Genomic DNA, 19,720 nt, shown 5'->3' with positions numbered 1-19,720 from the left:
GTTAACACAGAGTAACAAAGCAATACAAGAAATGATTGTGTAACAAGTGGTCCTCTAATGCATCTTAACACAGAGTAACAAAGCAATACAAGATATGATTGTGTAACAATTGGTCCTCTAATGCATGTTAACACAGAGTAACAAAGCAATACAAGATATGATTGTGTAACAAGTGGTCCTCTAATGCATCTGAACACAGAGTAACAAAGCACTACAAGATATGATTGTGTAACAAGTGGTCCTCTAATGCATCTTAACACAGAGTAACAAAGCACTACAAGATATGATTGTGTAACAACTTGTCCTCTTATGCATGTTAACTAGGGCTGCAACGGGTACCCGAAATATCCGATGATATCGGATCCAACTTCAGATTCACGGGTACGGATCCACCCCTGGATATTTCGGTTCCGAATATTTATTTTCATAGTTGTATGTAACCTAGCGCTGTTTTCAAGAGTATTGTTTTTTATACAGACTGGTTCTTTTTAAAAGATAAAAGATATGTATAATAGTCGATATTTATTAATGCATGACAGTCAAATTGCAGATCATTCGAGATCCTTCAGCTTTTATTGTTTAAGAGTGTCATTGGACATTATGTAATGAGCACCGAAAGCAAAACTAATTCGAAATCATGGAGGATTTACACATTACAAATGCAATTCCTAATGGCAATAAGTAAGTTTTCTATCCTTATTGTCTTTCTGAGTTGTATTAAAAACCGGTATGACTAGATACCGAAAACAGTACTGTTTTCGCGAAAACAGTAACATGTACCGAAAACAGTGTTTTATTATATGAAAACAGTGAATATTAAAACAAACACATCGCTTTTTCCTATGCCTGGTTTAAAAAAGAATAGTAGTTTAAAAATATTTCAACATATATGTTAAAACTTTTTAATTAAATTTATTTTAATAAAAATAATCCACATTCAGTTTTTTTTTTGTTTACAGACAGTAAAATGTACACCCGAAAACAGTGAACAAATATACGAAAACAGTATGTATTCAATATGTTAGTAAAAAATAGATATCTATTATACATAACCAATACTATTTTTTTCATTTGTAATGAAGTTTATTTTTCCAATTAGGGATAAACTAAAGAACCTGATAGGTATAATTTGATTGTTGTTTTCACAATTTAATAATCGTATTTTAATTGTTTTAACAAACATAATGCATCTGAACACAGAGTAACAAAGCACTACAAGATATGATTGTGTAAAAAGTGGTCCTCTAAAGTATCTTAACACAGAATAACAAAGCAATACAAGATATGATTGTGTAACAACTGGCCCTCTTATGCATGTTAACACAGAGTAACAAAGCACTACAAGATATGATTGTGTAACAACTGATCCTCATATGCATTTGAACACAGAGTAACAAAGCACTAAAATATATGAATGTGTAACAACTGGTCCTGATATTCACATGAACTCAGAGTAACAAAACAAATTAAAGATATGATTGTGTAACAACTGGCCCTTTAATGCATCTGAACACAGAGTAAAAAAGCACTTCATTGATTGTTCATTATGATTGTGTAATAACTGGTCCTCTGCACCTGAGCACAGAGTAACAAAACAATAAAAGTTATGATTGTGTAACAACTGGTCCTCTTATTCACCTGAACAAAGAGTAACAAAACAATACAAGATAAGATTGTGTCACAACTGGTCCTCTTTTGCACCTGAACACAGAGTAACAAAACAGTTCAAGATACAAGTGTGATACAATGGGCCCTCATATTCACTTATGCTCGTTTGCAACTAAACACAGAGCAGCAAAGCAATACAAGATATGATAGAGACAAAATGTGAAAATTAGCATTTTAATTTTGACACAATATTTTTACTCTAATAGGTACATTTGCTTTCTGATTATGAATATTGGCCATTATAAAACTGTTACAATTAACACAAAACATAAATAATACATGTAGCCATCAATCCCATCAATGGACACAACACAAGATTATTTTTAATGAGATATCACTTCTGCAGTTCAGCAAAAAGTACAAATTGAAATACTACAAATATCCTGAATATATATAGTGATTGCAATAGTCTTATTGTACCAGAACTGGACTTGTCTTTCCTTGAATACCTTTTTTATGTTCATTCGTAAAAAGACAGTACAAAACTGGATTCCCAACAATAAAAGTTTTATATGTATCGCATTTCGCATTAATATCTCATACTATAGACATAGTATGCTCTGGAAATATGGCCTGAGCATTGAAAGAGAATTACTGTGCAATTATGAGTTCAGGGGTTATGGCTCAAGAGCACTGCACTTCCAAGTTTTGAGAATTATCTATCACATTTAACATTAAGATGTAATAGATAATCAGGGCTTTCCTTTGACCCAAGCTCCCGGGTTTTGACGCTTGAAAATTACATAAGACCCTAGTTTGACTCGTGAGAAAATTACGTCATGCGTTACATTTGACCCGGAGGAATATACCGACTTGCGTCAACGAGATCAAAAGTTGTTAAGACTAAGCGATAATTGGCTTGGGGCGGAGTATCTCTTTCGGTAGACGCTAACCGTAATCGCCCGTTTCCAATAATTGAAGCACAAGTCTGCCCAGTAGGCGGAGTTTGGCCCATTGAGAAATCTAGTAATGACCAATTAAAACAATGCTGGTTCGATGACGTGTGTATCAACGTTCCATTATTTATCTGAGCGTTTGTTATCAGCTGTTTGCAGAAAAGACATGTATTAAACCAACCAAAACAGAATGAACTCACCCGCGTCAGTTTTAATAATATCAAATACCGGTATATAATAATAACATCCATATCCACAATACACTGTAAAGCATATTTTGAGAAATACTTCCACAATATGTCTGAATGTATTTCCAAAAATGAATACACCCAACCCTGTTTAACTTCATGTTTGCTCCATTCAAAGACGCGCCAAAGTTATGCTGGCATAATTATGTACTGTCTACAACGTCACATTATGTACACGCTTTGCATCAGAGTTGCTAAAAATAACCATAGAACCGGTATAACTGACCTTGTGGCAAAGGGACAAATTTGGATGCTGCATGTGCTAATTGATTACAACATAGGCGTAATAATTGACCATTTGAGACGGCATAGAAAAACGGCATGTTTGTCGCACGTCTTCGGTGAAGATGGCACATGAAATAATTAAATCCGGATTTGAGCCGTCCATGGTCGACTTTGAAGATTAATGTAAATCCAATGAGTTAGTTCAAGGTGGTGGAGGGGGCGGGGGGTATTTATTTCTGATTTTTGATGGTAAGCTGACATGAGCAGTAACTGACGAAACATTTCCGCTACTTTCCGAAAACCATACCTATATATCTATGAACGTTGCTTATATCCGCCAACTATAAATTATCTATTAGCAAAGTAAAGCACTGCTATATCATATTTTAAAACAATATGTCAACCGAATTATATATTGATTGCGTATTTGCTAGGTTACTTATTACTTGCTTTCAATTTCTGCAGTCAAACAAAATGCATATTTTATTTCATGTGCAAAAGACGTATCTCGATATGTTTTCAGACAGTTGTTTTCGGATACGGTATGGTTAGACGATTTATTTATTTTAAACGATCTTTATAACATTTTTATAGAATGACGAATACACATGCGGTGTTACGGATGGTCTGATTGATAAAATTTCGCATTGTACTCACAAGAAATTGCACATAGCAAGAAAATAAAAAATAATAAGCTAGGGCTCGAGGGGCTCTGCCCTATATTTCCTTTATCTTACGGTCTCAGACTCTCTGCTTAATTTTCCGGATTTCAAATTTGGAACAATTGACACTCCTGATATATATTATGTCAGTACCAGTGCGTTTGTTTTTTTTGTATTGATTTCACTATGCTCACAATGTTGGTAGCAATGTATGTTGACATTGTGTCTGTTATTGACTGGAATATAAGAAATAAATGTTTAGATGTTTGTTAATTTGTTACTTTTTATATATTATATCTCAGTAATTTGCTTAAAGTACCAAATATCATTGACTCTCCTGCGTTATTATTATGACTCATACAAATTTGATTTTGACTCTTGAAAATTTGGTCCCAAGAGTCATTGACTCTTGAGATTTGAGGTCTAAGGAAAGCCCTGCAGATTAACAAAAAGGATACTAAACAAAGAGTTATGGTTCTGCACATCCCATAAATGAGATGTACCTAGCAATTAAGATCATACTTCTTACATTCTTAAGATATGCTCCAAACCAAATTTAACAAGAGTTCCGCAGTCGGAGACATATGCCCCCCAAACAGGGCTTTGAACTACTGACCCCAATTTCAATAGGGGTCATCTACTGTCCAATGTCAATGCACATGTGAAGTATCAAGCAAATTGTTCAATTTGTTGATGATTAATTGATCGGAAACATTTTTCACACTTACTGTGACAGTGACCTTGACCATTGACCTAGTGACCCGAATTTCAATAGGGGCCATCTACTGTCCAATGCCAATGCACATGTTCAGTATCAAGCCAATCTGTTAATTCGTTGACTAGTTATTGATTGGATACAAACTGGTCTACCGACAGGCAGACCGACCCACATCCAGCAAAATAATATACCCCCTCTTCTTTCTAGGGGGGAATAAAAACATTTAAAAAAATAAATAAATTCATTTTAATTATTTAATACTTACCTGCTATCTCATGCTTCTCCTTTCCAAGGGGAATTAACTCATCCGGAATTTTAACTGGGAATCCTCCACCTCAATACCGTAATACAGGCCAGGTTAAACATAGTGCAATGCAACCTAGCCAAAAATCGGTAACCAACCCTCAATATTCTTTCAATATATATACAAAAATATTAATCGAATAGTGGGGTGGGAGGTGGGACTTACCAATAGCAGGTAAGTATTGAATAATTAAAATGAATTTTATTTTTTTTTAAATTTGTTTTAATGTCATAAATACTGACCTGCTATCTCATGCTGATTTTGCAGCTGCAGTGGGAAGGTTCGTATATATTTTCCCAACACAGTAGAACCCATAAACAGGGTTATCAGCTAATGATAGCAAAACCCTAAACAACGGTTATCAAGTAAACTTCGTTAAAACGTTTTTAATTAACTCCTCGGAAAAAAGTAATATGTCTATGTCGTAAAGAAGACACAACCGTTAGTGAAACCACAACAAGCCCAAACATACATACAAGTTGTATTGTTGGCACTTCAGAAAACGAACATAAAAAGATGACAAAGGTGGTCAGATTCCTCCAGACAACAGCTTAGAGCACGTCAAAAAGTGGGGTGTGATAAATATATGCCTACAAAACAGACAGAGCTCTTAATTCATGCGGTCAGATCCTAAAAAGGAATGAATCCTTGATAGAGATAAGAGTAACTTTCCTTAGTTGAGGTCTAACCCCGAGAAATAGAAGCCGGAGATACATCTCCCTCCTTTTTTAGGGAAATGAAGAGTGTCTTTTGAGAACCTCGAATGAACTTCCGACTAACACTGCTGAGATAGAACTTCAAAGCCCCGATTGCCCATAAAAGTTTATCATCATCTTCATGACTACCAGTTTAAGAAAAATTTGGAAACTTGAAGGTTTTTTAGAAGCCATATAGAGGACTTGATATTAAGCAAGAAATCCTGGCTGACACAACAAAGTGAAAACGACATTAGATCCAACTGGAATTGGTCGTATTCAACAGAAAAAGCATGAATTTCCCTTCTCCATATGGTAAAAGCCATTATATGAAGGAAAACCGTCTTAAAATTATATTGGAACTGTTAATAAGCCTGATGAAAAAGGTTCATAGGAAGCTCATTAAGCATCCCAATACATGTAACACAAGCCAAAACCGCTTAAGAAGGTAAAGGAACGAAAAACATAGTGTTGACGTTCCATAGCTTGGATCAGTTCCAAAATAAGTAAGACAGCACAGAGTTGTGATGACTTACACAAAACAAGGTATACGAAAGCATAATCTCTATCCTTTGATGAAAAAAAGAACAAATTTCTTATCATCAAAAAAAGATGAGAAAAACCTCTATGTATCTAGCAGAGTGATTAAGGTAATAACTATTCTCTCGAATACCCATTCAAAAAAGAATTTCCATAGAACCTTTATACAGTTCTGATGGAATTATCCTTGCATAAGTAACAAGGATTGAAACTCTAACAGAACAAGATGCGTTTGTGAAACACAATGTCCCCCTATATGACGTTTGACTTTGAAGGATGACCTTGACCTTGTGAAGGATGACCTTGACCTTTCACCACTCAAAATGTGCAGCTCCATGAGATACACATGCATGCCAAATATCAAGTTGCTTTATTCAATATTGCAAAAGTATTCATAAAATAAGTGATTTGGGCCACATATATTTGACCTCTGACCTTGAAGGATGACCTTGACCTTGACCTTTCACCACTCAAAATGTGCAGCTCCATGAGATGCACATGCATGCCAAATATCAAGTTGCTATCTTCAATATTGCAAAAGTATTTATAAAATAAGTGATTTGGGCCACATATATTTGACCTCTGACCTTGAAGGATGACCTTGACCTTGACCTTTCACCACTCAAAATGTGCAGCTCCATGAGATACACATGCATGCCAAATATCAAGTTGCTATCTTCAATATTGCAAAAGTATTCATAAAATTAGCGATTTTGGCCATACATATTTGACCTCTGACCTTGAAGGATGACCTTGACCTTTCAACACTCAAAATGTGCAGCTTCATGAGATACATATGCATGCCAAATATGAAGTTGCTATCTTCAATATAGCAAAAGTTATTGCAAAATGTTAAAGTTGGCGCAAACAGACCAATAGACCAACAGACAGACCAACAGACAGACCAACAGACAGACCAACAGACAGGGCAAAAACAATATGTCCCCCACTACTATAGTGGGGGACATAAAAACGTTCTTCTGTAGAGATAACTAAATAATGGCCAGACATGTAGTGGCACATGTTTGGATCAGTAAAAATATGTCTCTCTGAGATATATTTGACCTGTGAAGAAGTTTCCTGAAAATAATTGTACAGGTCGTAGAACCATAATCCCATGGTTCATTAAGAATATTAAATGAAATTATGACAAAAACTCAGTTATTCCAAAAACTCACCAAGTAGGCAAGATATTCCAGTTTATGGCAAGTGGACGAATGTATTACAATCGCACACCCTGCTGGATCGATTTCTGTGAACTGCATTATTAACGTTGTTCAGCATACTGGTATATACTGCGATCGTAAAGCGATCTACGATCGCATAACGCTCATTACTTGCGTTAGATGATAAACAACGTTCTTCGATATACTATGCATCAATTTTTGTACGCCATTGCAAAATCACTGCCGCGCATGCGCAATTACATTTATTTGAACCCAACGGAAAAATAATTTGACAGAAAGAACTGCAAGACAAAATGTCCAACAGGGTGTTGAGACGACCTGGTATGAGTAAGACGATAAAGAAAATATGTTGCTCTTGCAAAGAACGAATAAGTACCTGATTTCCAGATACAAGGAGTGATAATATGATCACCTCTGTGTCTGTAAGTAAACCACGACCGATGTGTGATAGTTGAAACCATCACAAAGGAATCATGAAAATGTGTTGTAAATGAAAAACAGCTAAACAGAATTTTCCCTTTTCAATATGTAGATGTGCAGGTGCTATTCATTCAGATACCACATAATTGAGAAAATCAAGATACGTTGTTCTATGTGATCGTCCCTAACCTTCTCTGCTCACATCTGTATAAGATGTAAGGAAAGTTGTGGTAGAATAAACTATATTCTTGCCAAGATAATCTTCTAGTCTAGACACCACTGAATAGTGGTAAATAATGACAAAAAGATGGAAATCTGTGTCATTGAATAATCCCGAGATTAATACAATTAACTTAAAAATAAAGCTGAAACGGACGTAAGAAAAGACGTCTCAGCAGAAAGACCGGTGACCAGACCGGTAAATACCAACCGGTGGCTGGAACCATTAGTCAAGGATGGGTGGGGAAAGAAATCACGGCAAGCCGAACTTTTCCACTCCCAACACACTTGAAAATTGGTAGAATAGGAAAGTGTTTAACACTTAAAAGTTTATGACCTATCTACAGTATATAGCCTCTTCTTGAACCAATAAAAGGCGCCTTTAAAATTATGGAGAATACAGGTTGTGAAGTCATCGATTTGCGAAGTACAGAAATATGATTGACAGTGGTACCGCCGGAATCGGAGGTGTGATGGCAGAAAAAAAGGTGAAAACCCTAGGAGTAACCTTAAGGGGGTCCACCCTTGCCAGTAGAATGCTTGGAAGTCTTCAATTCTGACTTGATTAATCCATTTACTTCAAGACTCCTAACCGGGACAAATTCCGAAAGGAATACGACCAGTTATAGGAAGACGGCCTGTTATGGCCAGAAGTGTAAAAGAAGAAGAACTTTAAGATGAGGTCCCTCCAGATCCTAGCATCTAAGATCTGAGTTCAATAGCTCCCAAGCCATCTACAAGACTGTAGCCGCCATGCGGTCAATCTGATAGGCAATCCTATGTTTCAGAACTCTTGTTGATTCCAGTAGCTTGAAATTATGCACTGTCGTAGGAGCAATAGAAAAGCAGAAGTCGATAAGAAATGTCGTCTTGCTAATCCTGCTAGCGTCACTTATGTGTCCCAACTGTTCCGTGACACTGACTGCAAAGTCTGTAGCCGACAGGTAAAGGCGGAAAAAAACAATTCATCCTTGGGTCTCGAACATAAATTAATAGAGGTCAAATAGTCATGTTCGACCTCAATGCTAGACTCCGAGCCCGCTTCAGCCGATCTATCTTCTATCTGCAAGACCAGTAGTCTGCATGTAGCCGGTTGAGATAGAAGTAGAAATAACAGATATAGGTATTTCATAATCTTCTAGTATTAGTAGGTCATAACCAGCACCAGAATGGATAGCTGGTCAGGAAAATTAACCATAGACCAAGTCAGCGGAGATGATTTGGTAACCAACGGTCGCCAGTAGAACATCAGTATTGAACAAGAGCACCGCCTTGCGGGTGCAGACCGCTCATCTATTTTCTTTTTCAAGGTGAAGGGACTCTCATTTTCAATCACAAAGGAGGGAGGAGTGGAGTGAAGAGGGGTGTATAGTGTTGTGGACATTTATTACATTACCTTCCAAAAAAGCGAAAAAAAAAAAAAAAAAAATCGGGGGGGGGGGGGGGGGGGGGGGGGGGTTTGGGTGCGATGGTTGGACGGTATTTCAAACATAACCGTTTTAAAAAAAATGGGGGGGGGGGGGGGGGTTATAGTGTGAGGGTGTGGTGATAATTTGTGAGATGATCTTAAAAAAAAAAAAAAAAAAAAAAAATATCAAAAAAAAAAATTGGGGGGGGGGGGTGGGGGGTGGGGTGGGGGTATAGTGTGAGGGTGTGGTGGTCATTTGTGAGATGATCTTAAAAAAAAAAAAAAAAAAAAAAAAAAAAATTAGGGGGGGGGGATGGGGGAGGGGGGGGGGAGGGCACGGGGGATGGTTTGGGTGAAGTCTATTGTGGTATGTCAGGTAAGAGTAGTTTCATCAAAGTATCAATCAAATCTAATCATAAATAAAGAAGTTATGGCAATTTTAGCAAAATTTAATAATTTGACCTTGAGAGTCAAGGTCATTCAAAGGTCAAAGTAAAATTCAAGTTGCCAGGTACAGTAACCTCATGATAGCATGTAAGTATTTGAAGTTTGAAAGCAATAGCCTTGATACTTCGAGTGGATCGAAACACAAAATTTAACCATATATTAAAAGTTACTAAGTCAAAAAAGGGCCATAATTCCGTAACAATGACAACCAGAGTTATGCAACTTGTCCTTTTACTGTACCCTTATGATAGTTTGTGAGTGTTCCAAGTATGAAAGCAATATCTATGATACTTTAGGGGTAAAGTGGACCAAAACATAAATCTTAACCAAATTTTCAATTTTCTAAGTATAAAGGGCCCATAATTCCGTCCAAATGCCAGTCAGAGCTACATAACTTTGCCTGCACCGTCCCCTTATGATAGTTCATAAATCTTGCAAGTATGAAAGCAATAGCTTTGATACTGTAGGAATAAAGTGGACCTAAACACAAAACTTAATCAAATTATCAATTTTCTAAGTATAAAAAGGGCACATAATTCTGTCAAAATGCCAGTCAGAGTTACATTACTTTGCCTGCACAGTCCCCTTATGATAGTTAGTAAGTGTTGCAAGTATGAAAGCAATAGCTTTGATGCTTAAGGAATAAAATGGACCTAAACACAAAACTTAACCAAAATTGTCAATTTTCTAAGTATAAAAAGGGCACATAATTCTGTCAAAATGCATGCCAGAGTTATCTAACTTTGCCTGCCCAGTCCCCTCATGATAGTAAGTAAGTGTACCAAGTTTGAATGCAATAGCATTGATACTTACTGAGAAAAGTGGAACTAAACGCAAAACTTAACCAAAATTTTCAATTTTTTAAGTATAAAAAGGGCACATAATTCTGTCAAAATGCACGCCAGAGTTATCTAACTTTGCCTGCCCAGTCCCCTCATGATAGTAAGTAAGTGTACCAAGTTTGAATGCAATAGCATTGATACTTTCTGAGAAAAGTGGACCTAAACGCAAAACTTAACCGGACGCCGACGCCAACGCCAACGCCAACGCCAACGCCGACGCCGACGCCAAGGTGATGACAATAGCTCATAATTTTTTTTCAAAAAATAGATGAGCTAAAAACACAAAATGTCATGTAGATTGTTGAATCCATAAAATATAGTATTCAATACAATCAAAGCCAGGGGTATACAACTAGGTAATGTAGACGATAACCGTGATACTATAAAATTGACCGATGAAAACACAGTGGAATACCGGTGATTGGTAACTGGTGACCGGACCGGTCAATGACCGGTAACTGTAGCCAGGTGAACGGACCAGTTATAATATGACCGGTGACGTTACCAGTTAAAGACCGAAAAATGGTGGAACCCTTATGGTCTGATATCAATGTCAAGCACTGCTCGGAAAAGAAGATCGTGCCAAAAATCCAATCCGATGGCGATGAGACATCACTAAAGCAGACGACGAAGATTCATTTGATGACGAAGAAGAGGAGGAAGAATAGTCTGATGATGATAACGAAGAACAGGAGGAAAAATAATCCGCTGATGATGAGCGACTACTTATTCTGACCGGTGACCAGTGATCGGTGATATGACCGATGAATGGTGACCGATGTCCTGTGATCGGACCGGACTGGTATAATATAACTGTGTCAGAATGGAAATATCCGGTGCAGAAGAATGACCCTCCACGAAGTCATCTGACAATGTTAACTGGAAAACAACAGTAGATTATCAGTATTAATAGGCATAAAGTGTCCTTGTAGTCGTAGTGGAGAAATGAACACCTAATCCCGAAGCCTGAAAGTTAAACAAACTAGTGTTTGTATACAAATACGGCCTGGTGACTGCAACATGTGTAGATGCCATAAGAAAAACCATCACACGTGGAATGGAGACATGATATTCCTAAAGAAATAAAATGAAGAACGTCAATATGACCAGTAGGTTCATTAACGCCTACGTGAGAAGTGGCGACATCCCATATAACTGCGATTCCGAAATATTATTCGGCTACGCTGGAAATATTGTCTCCTACAATATTGTCTCTATGAAAGGTGATGTGATCGCTTACGAGGGTATCAACGCCGAGAACTGCTCAATTAAGGAGAGGTATGTTCGATAACTATCCTGTTGTGCTCAATGAAGTCCGATGATGTCTACGTGAAGGTTGATGACGTCCTCGTTTCCTGCGATGTCGAGATCTGGATCCGCTGCGCTGTCGAGATGTGGATCTAGAATACCGTCTCCGTGAGTGACGACGTGATCGCTTACGAGAGCCGCGACGATGAGAACTGCTCGACGAAGAAGAGCGTGTCCGATGTCTACTCCTTGATGAAGACGATGCATTCGACGACGAATAGGAGGAAGAAGAATAATCCAATGATGAATACCGAGTTGTTCTTCTTGACCGGTGACTGGTGTTATCAGTGGCAGGCCTAACTGATGACTGTTGACCGGTGACCGGACCGGACTGGTGATCAATGACCGGACCGGTGACCGGTCTGGACTGGTGACATGACCGGACCGATGACACGACCGGTGATCAATGAGCAGACGGTGACTGGACCGGACTGGTGACATGACCGGACCGTTGACATGACCGGTCTTCAATGAGCAGACCAATGACCGGACCGGTGACATGACCCGTGACCGGACCGGCACACAATGGCAAATGATAAACAGTCTGTCAATAGAAGAACACGCTTTGCACGATCTTGTAACACATTAGAAGAACATGTTTTGCACGTTCTAGCAATGTATTGGAAGAGCACGTTTTGCACGTGGTCGTTCGCGCCTGAAAACACCCATCATGGTAGAAATAAACCATTGTTCGATAAAAACAAGCATGGCTTACCTTTACAAATGAAACAAAATCCATTAAATCCACATAAATTAATCCGAATGAGAAATAAAAAGATAAATTACACAATTTATCTATTCACAAGGAACAAAATTGTCACAAAACCAGTTTTTCATTGTGAAAAAAAAATCTGATAAAGGGAGAAAACTCAAACTGAACTTTTGAAATGAACAAACAAAATAAACCCCCTTTGTAAGTTTGTTTTTTAAAAAAATCTATTTTTAGTCGTGGCGACCTTGACATTGGAGATAGTGACGTGATTCTTTCGTGCTACACACCGTCCCATGATGGTGAACAAATGTGCCAAATGATTTTAAAATCTCACAATGAATGACATAGTTATGGCCAGGACAAGCTCATTTATGGCCATTTTTGACCTTTGAACTCAAAGTGTGACCTTGACCTTGGAGATATCGACGTAATTATTTCGCGCGACACACCGTCCAATGATGGTGAACAAATGTGCCAAATGGTTTTAAAATCTGACAATGAACGACATAGTTATGGCCCGGACAAGCTTGTTCCGCCCGCCTGCCAGCCAGCCAGCCAGCCCGCCCGCATTCGCCAATCTAATAACCAGTTTTTTCCTTCGGAAAACCTGGTTAAAAACCCCAATCAACCAAGTGAAATAAATCGAAAAACAATTTTCAATTCAGAGCCGTAAAAGACACGTATACACATAAATGCCATACGTCCCGGATTGTCCGGGACAGTCCCGGAAATGAAGAACTTGTTCCGCTGTCCCGGAAATCTGTCAAATGTCCCGGAATTTACAAAATCCATATATACATGTACCTTATCTTAGGCATAACTGCACCTCGAATCTGTGTATATCTGCAGCGTCTCCATGACAATGCCTACCCGAATAGGCAGACTACGCTACGTGTCAAAATCAATCAATTAACAGGGGTCCTGTTATCATATCGATTGTCTCACGTTCGCGGTCAAACCGAAAGGCGGCATTGTTTAATGTGGTTGTTAATTGACTTTAATCTAATAGTACTATGTCATTATTTCCCGCTGCATAAGGGCAAAGGATAGTTGTTCACACATCTGAAGTCCAACATCGCTGAGTAAAAAATTAAAAGCAGTTTATGTTCGCACGTTTAACCGACAAAGAAGTTGAGTTAAAAAGTAAGCATATAAAAACGTCATCCTCACTAGGTTTATTATTGTCTTTTTCTAAACCCCCAGTGAATGAATGAATAAAGGCGTATCAACAACTACGCGTTACACACTGGTCTTAATAACAATAACGCAGTGATGTCACCATCTATGTTGAGAATGCTTACACTGAAAACACGTGGCTTGTATCTAGTAACGGAAGTAGTAATGTTTAATTTGACGTTAATAGATCAAGTGTATTTCGGATAGGCTTTCGAACTTTTGCAATTAACCATGCGAACCAAAAAAAAACGTACCAAAAATGCATATGTCTATAAATATCGCTACATTTTATACATGTCCCGGAAAATCGGCAAAAGTCCCGGACAATTTAACTCAATGTCCCGGAATTGGTCTGAAAAATTATGGCATGTATGCGTATACAACTGGTTGATCCGGAAAGAATATTGAGGGTTGGTTACCGATTTTTGGCTAGGTTGCATTGCACTATGTTTAACCTGGCCTGTATTACAGTATTGAGGTGGCGGATTCCCAGTTAAAATTCCGGATGAGTTAATTCCCCTTGGAAAGAGGAAGCATGAGATAGCAGGTCAGTATTTATGACATTAAAATAAAGGACAATATCTCTAACAATAAAGAAACAAGGCTTAGAGTTCTTATGCACTGCATATTTTCATAACAAAATGAGATTTTTCTACCTATTAAGATTCAAATTTTTACTCTTAAAATATCAAAAGAAAATACATGTATAAACACAAACATAATATAACGGGAATAATTCTCAAAATACATGAAACAGATTAATGGTATTTGTGCACTACACACCCTCTAAGTGAGATTCACATATGAAGTTTAATGGTGATACCTCTTGTATTTATTGAGACACGCTAGTGAAATAATCTAAGTAAACAAGAGATGTGTTTGTCAGAAATACAATGCCCCCTATTGCGCCGCTTTGAAATAAAATTTCAATATATCATTTGGCAGGTTTAGAAATTATCTCCCTTTTAAAGCTTATTACTTCCCTTGGATAGTATTTTTTTATACTTTTGACCTTGAAGGATGACCTTGACCTTTCACCACTCAAAATGTGCAGCTTCATGAGATACACATGCATGCCAAATATCAAGTTGCTATCTTCAATATTGCAAAAGTTATCGCAAAACTTAAACCAAGGTTAAAGTTTTGGGACAGAATGACAGACAGACAGGCCAAAAACAATATGCCCCCGCTCATTCGATCCAGGGGCATAAAAACTTAACTATGGGCAATGCTAAAATGTAGGGAGCAAGAGTCATTGTAAGGGGGCCCCCATATAGCTACAACATACCCGAGTTGTCGATGTATGCTACTGACCTTCTTCTGTCTCCCACATGACACATCTGTTTGCTAACACTTGGAAACCAGCCCACGCCATGGCTGACACTTTCTGTCTAACAGACTGGTTTTCACGACTATCTGATTGGTTGCTGGCTAGACTGCAAAGCTTGTCCAAGAGATGAACCAGTCCTGATCGTACCAAGCATTTCTCCTCAGCTCTACAACCAATGTTTTTACGTTATAATTTAAATCTTTTAATTATGCATCAATTCTTATTTTTTATAAAATAATAAATCACAAATTTCATGAAAAGGATATGAACTGCAATAATTAATTTACAGGTTTCATTATGCAACCCTTAGTTTGATATACTCTTAATTTTTATATTTTTTAATGTTAAGGTAAAATTATTTTTTGGGGGGTAATTTTTTTTATTTAACTTTATTTAATTGACACTAATTCCTCTTATTTCAGCAGGGGATAACAAAAATACCATAAAAAAGAGATGCATAGTTTTGGACACAAAAGGTTGCTAATTTTTACCTAGTGTATGGCACAATACACAGCAGGCCTATACTGTTACAGCATGCTATCGGGTATCTGGCCACAACCTGCACCACTGAGGTCATGGTCTCTGCAAACGCCTCCCGCACTTGACTCACCATCCCCCCACATGTCAGCTCCTCAACCCTGAACAAAACACCAATCTGAGAGTTGAGCTACGTGCTTTTTACTATTTCATTCATTTACAATTAATTTTGAACTATCTAACAACACATGTAGTAATTTTGATTACTGAAATTATTCGATGCATCCACTATTTAGTTCATATACATAATACAATGAATTAATGATATAATGGAAACTGTCACTGAAGATCAATATCAAATTATCTAATGATCAAAAATAATTGGCATAATAAATGGGATTATTGAATTAGTACACTTCTTTGTTCAGCTGTCTTATATGATTGATAAAAGAGAATAAGGAAACTGGAAACTGCTTAAGTATCCAAGACTTCATTTCTGCACAAATTTTATTGTTTAATTTTAAAATGTAACAGTGGTTCCCTTGTTATTACATCACAGAGGTTGTTTCATACCGAGGTCCGTGCCTGAGGACCGATGTCACTGCGGCAACCAGGTGTGTGGCCCCGCCAACCCTTGATGCCGCAGACAGCAGCTCCCTCATATGAACCAGCGCTTGCTTCCGGGTGTTGCCACGCAACCAGCGCAGCTTGGCTGTCTGCAGGAACGCCTCACAGGACACCTGCAGAGAAACCAAACTATAGACCTATGTAGGAGCTTCATTTCAAAATGAACCAACTAACACCACTTACCATAGAGAAAACATTTGTGATTTCTCCACTAGAAATAAAACTGAATGCTTTTATAGAAAACAAGCAAATTCGTTGAATTGATATCCCCCACCAATATGCTTCTTGACACTCATACCATGTTTCAGTGAAATCCGCCAAAGCACTTCCAAGATATGGCTCCAGACACAAAAAAGGCATTTTTTTAAGATACAAAGGGCCATAACTCTGTTATTAACAGATGGTGTACAATGCCATTTGGCGTGCATTATCCTCTTATGTATATATATATATATATATACTCATACCAAGTTTAATGAAATCCGCAAAAGCACTTCCAAGATATGGCTCCGGACGGACGGATGGAAATACAGACGGACGGACAACGCCAAAACAATATCCCTCCGCCTATGGCGGGGGATAACAACCTCCAAAATACATGTACTGTCCCCACTATCCTCCAAACACAACAAGTGCTGTCTCTGTAATTGCAAAATGCTCCTTAAGTATCATTTTGCCCAAGTAAGAGATATTTTCCTTCAAATTTGGATAAAACAAACAAGTTCTTTATTGAATACTGATATTATAATCTACTCTTCATATATACGCATTTTCATTGCAATCAATTTCAGAGACATGCTTGGTAACAAAGGTGAAAAACTCCATGAATAAATGTACACTAAACTTCTTGCTTTTTACTGAAGAGAGTTAATGCACTATGCACTTAACCATAATGTTCTCTGTAGATTAATGAAGAATGTCATATTTTACATTGTTATGGAATAATAAGAGTGCTCAAGAAAAATAACAAAGAGCAAGTACAGTAATTACTCTATGTTTTCGGACACTTAAAAAATAATTAATTTTGTTAATGTCCTTCAAACTTAGATACGAAAAATATTAACAAAATACAGGTGTCCGAAAACTTAGATTCGAAAATTGAAGTGTCCGAAAATAACGTCAATTGTATCAACGACTACCGGTGATAGCACACCCTTGTGCTATAGTATAAATTACAGTTATATATGTTTGCACTGCATTTTAAATAATTTTAAATGCTTAATTTATTTGACTTAAAGTTACTACAACTTGTACTTTGACCAACGAGTTCAAAGATGAGCATGCGGTGTACCGATACTCGCTAGTATGAACCTGTAATTAACGCAATACAAAAAGCAAACTATGAATTCTTTGTTTGTTCATTTCCGATAGTTGTTGTCTAACACCTTTAATTGTTTGTAAAACTTGCAATAGGGTGCATCACACTTTGAAGAGTTTAGTATGTGTCACAATTATTTTACTGAGAAGGGGTAGTACCATTGCGGTAGATAATTGAACTGATAATTGGCACTAGCCCTGGTAATTGACATAACGCTTATGCTATCGGACAAAACCATTGTTTTATACCGGTTTACAAGGTTATTTACCCAATAACGCAAATGTAATGGTCCGTTGCCCTCAGGCATACACCTGCCATGTTTTATGATGTTAATCTGGTTGTAAAACCCCATGATCGAAGTGTCATTTGATATCAACAACAGGACTGAAATTTTGTAAAATAGCGCTGTAAAATATACTGTCTGAAAACTTAGATACATTAATTATGTACGAAAACTCATGTGTCCGAAAATTAAGAGTCACGAAAAATATTTATTTTTGCTAAGAAAAAGGAGTGTCCGAAAACTTAGAGTGTCCGAAAACATAGAGTAATTACAGTGCTCTGTACATATTGAATTAATAAAGTTTTACTGGGCACTTTCCCCTCAAAGCCCTATGTCAATCTATGAGGATTCATTTTTTTAGGTTATGTTTTCCATAAGAGTATTAAAGGATGTGATAAAGTTCAGCACTAAAATAAATCAAATGCCAATAACTCCAAAAATATTATACACTTAGTTATGATCTGTGCACAATACCTTCCCTCTAAATGTCCCCTATCAATACATGAAGTCTTAATTTATTTCCTTTATTTCATAAGTATTTATGATTGGCCCAATAAAACAATAACAACGGCTATAACTGTAAACATATTGCAGAGAGTTTTGTGCATAATCATGGTATTTTCCAATTTTACTTACAGACATCTATTATAAGGTTCATTTTAACACTAATGAGAGAATCAATCTCTGCATACAAAATCAATAAAGAGCAATTACTCTATAAATCTTGATGAGAAATAATTCTTGTTCTCCGTTACTCTGCACTTCCACGTAATGCCCTCTTTGAATGTATGAGTCCTTTTCAATCCCTTTCCAGTTCCTGAGTTTTAATCTTCACAAGAAACAGAACAGACTGACAGATGAAAAGATGGACCATGCGATTGCTACATGCCTCTTTTAAGGGTAATAACAAGAACATTAAACAGCCATTTGGAAACAGGACTCAAACATAATTTGAATTCAACCATGGGTGCAAATATGCACTTTAAAAGAATAAAACCAGACTTCATATAATACAATTAATATCTAGGGCACTTTTTTTCTTACTGCTTTCTCTGGGGCACTTCCAATGAACTGGAAGAGTTGACCAATCAGAATGGCGTGTGGAGAAAGCCCTACTTCCTGATCATCCACAAGGTCTTGCAAGATTGTCATGGGGTCTGGCTTCTGTTTCGGACGTCGTCTATTACAAAATATGTATTTATTGCGAGCATATGTTATATTCACGTTCAAATAATGACAATAATTACAGAGAAAATCAACACTCAAAATCGTTTCATTAAAGGTTTTATTATTATAAGAGGACCCCGTGGAAACCTCACACTATAAACTTTATAGAGGACAATTATCTGATGTTACAAACTGAATATAAAGCCTACTGTAAAATGAATTGCCCCCAGAGCAAGGCCATTTTTGACAGAGGGGCTAAATTCTTAATTTCAACAAACTTTGTAAAGAACCCCTGGATCATGCTTAATGCAAAAAAATATTAAAGCTTCGATTTTGCTGTTTCAGAAAAAATATTTGTTAAGATATTCCCTACATATATGTTACATTTGAAACTGACCCAGAATTGTGTCATCCTAAAATCAGCCAACGACCAAAATAATCTAATAGGATGCTACTAAACAAACCGGTGTTTTTTAGCCAAGTCCAGTATTGTGTCATCATGGAAGCAGTCAACCCCAGAGGGAGCAGACATACTCCTACTGACAGTGGCGTGGATGATGTCTGTGTCCGACCTGACCATCACCTGGGACCCTGCAAACATTCAGACATCACTACAGTACAGATGAGAAACATTTACTTTAACTTCAGCAAATGTAAAGCTTATTCATATTTTAATTCAAAATATTTGGTGGACCACTTTCAGTGTAAGACCAAATAATTGTATTGCTCTAGGCTAATGGGGCTTAATGGATCCATACAAGATAATCAGGGACGACACTAGACTAGATTTTTGCTAAGAAGAGACACCTTTAAAAAAAATAATACCATTAAAACGGATAAAGT

At 37.2% G+C, this 19,720-nt stretch overlaps 1 protein-coding gene across 3 annotated transcripts in view; it reads right to left on the bottom strand.

Moving 5' to 3' along the window:
* Window positions 1–19,720, bottom strand: part of LOC127853101 (probable E3 ubiquitin-protein ligase HECTD4) — a 115,561-nt gene that overhangs the window by 53,761 nt on the left and 42,080 nt on the right. For all 3 annotated transcript variants that reach the window (XM_052387308.1, XM_052387317.1, XM_052387325.1), the window contains exons 28-32: window positions 19,342–19,468; window positions 18,755–18,890; window positions 16,056–16,222; window positions 15,497–15,643; window positions 14,990–15,171 (exon numbers count right to left, since the gene is read on the bottom strand). In XM_052387308.1, coding sequence (XP_052243268.1) covers window positions 14,990–15,171; window positions 15,497–15,643; window positions 16,056–16,222; window positions 18,755–18,890; window positions 19,342–19,468 — 759 coding nt within the window. The remainder of the gene's footprint in view (window positions 1–14,989; window positions 15,172–15,496; window positions 15,644–16,055; window positions 16,223–18,754; window positions 18,891–19,341; window positions 19,469–19,720) is intronic.

The sequence above is a fragment of the Dreissena polymorpha genome, chromosome 1 (genome assembly GCF_020536995.1).
Source record: "Dreissena polymorpha isolate Duluth1 chromosome 1, UMN_Dpol_1.0, whole genome shotgun sequence".
In the NCBI taxonomy this organism is placed as follows: Eukaryota; Metazoa; Mollusca; class Bivalvia; order Myida; family Dreissenidae; genus Dreissena; species Dreissena polymorpha.
Note: the sequence above shows the minus strand (reverse complement) of the source record. Positions and strands in the feature narration are given on the sequence as shown.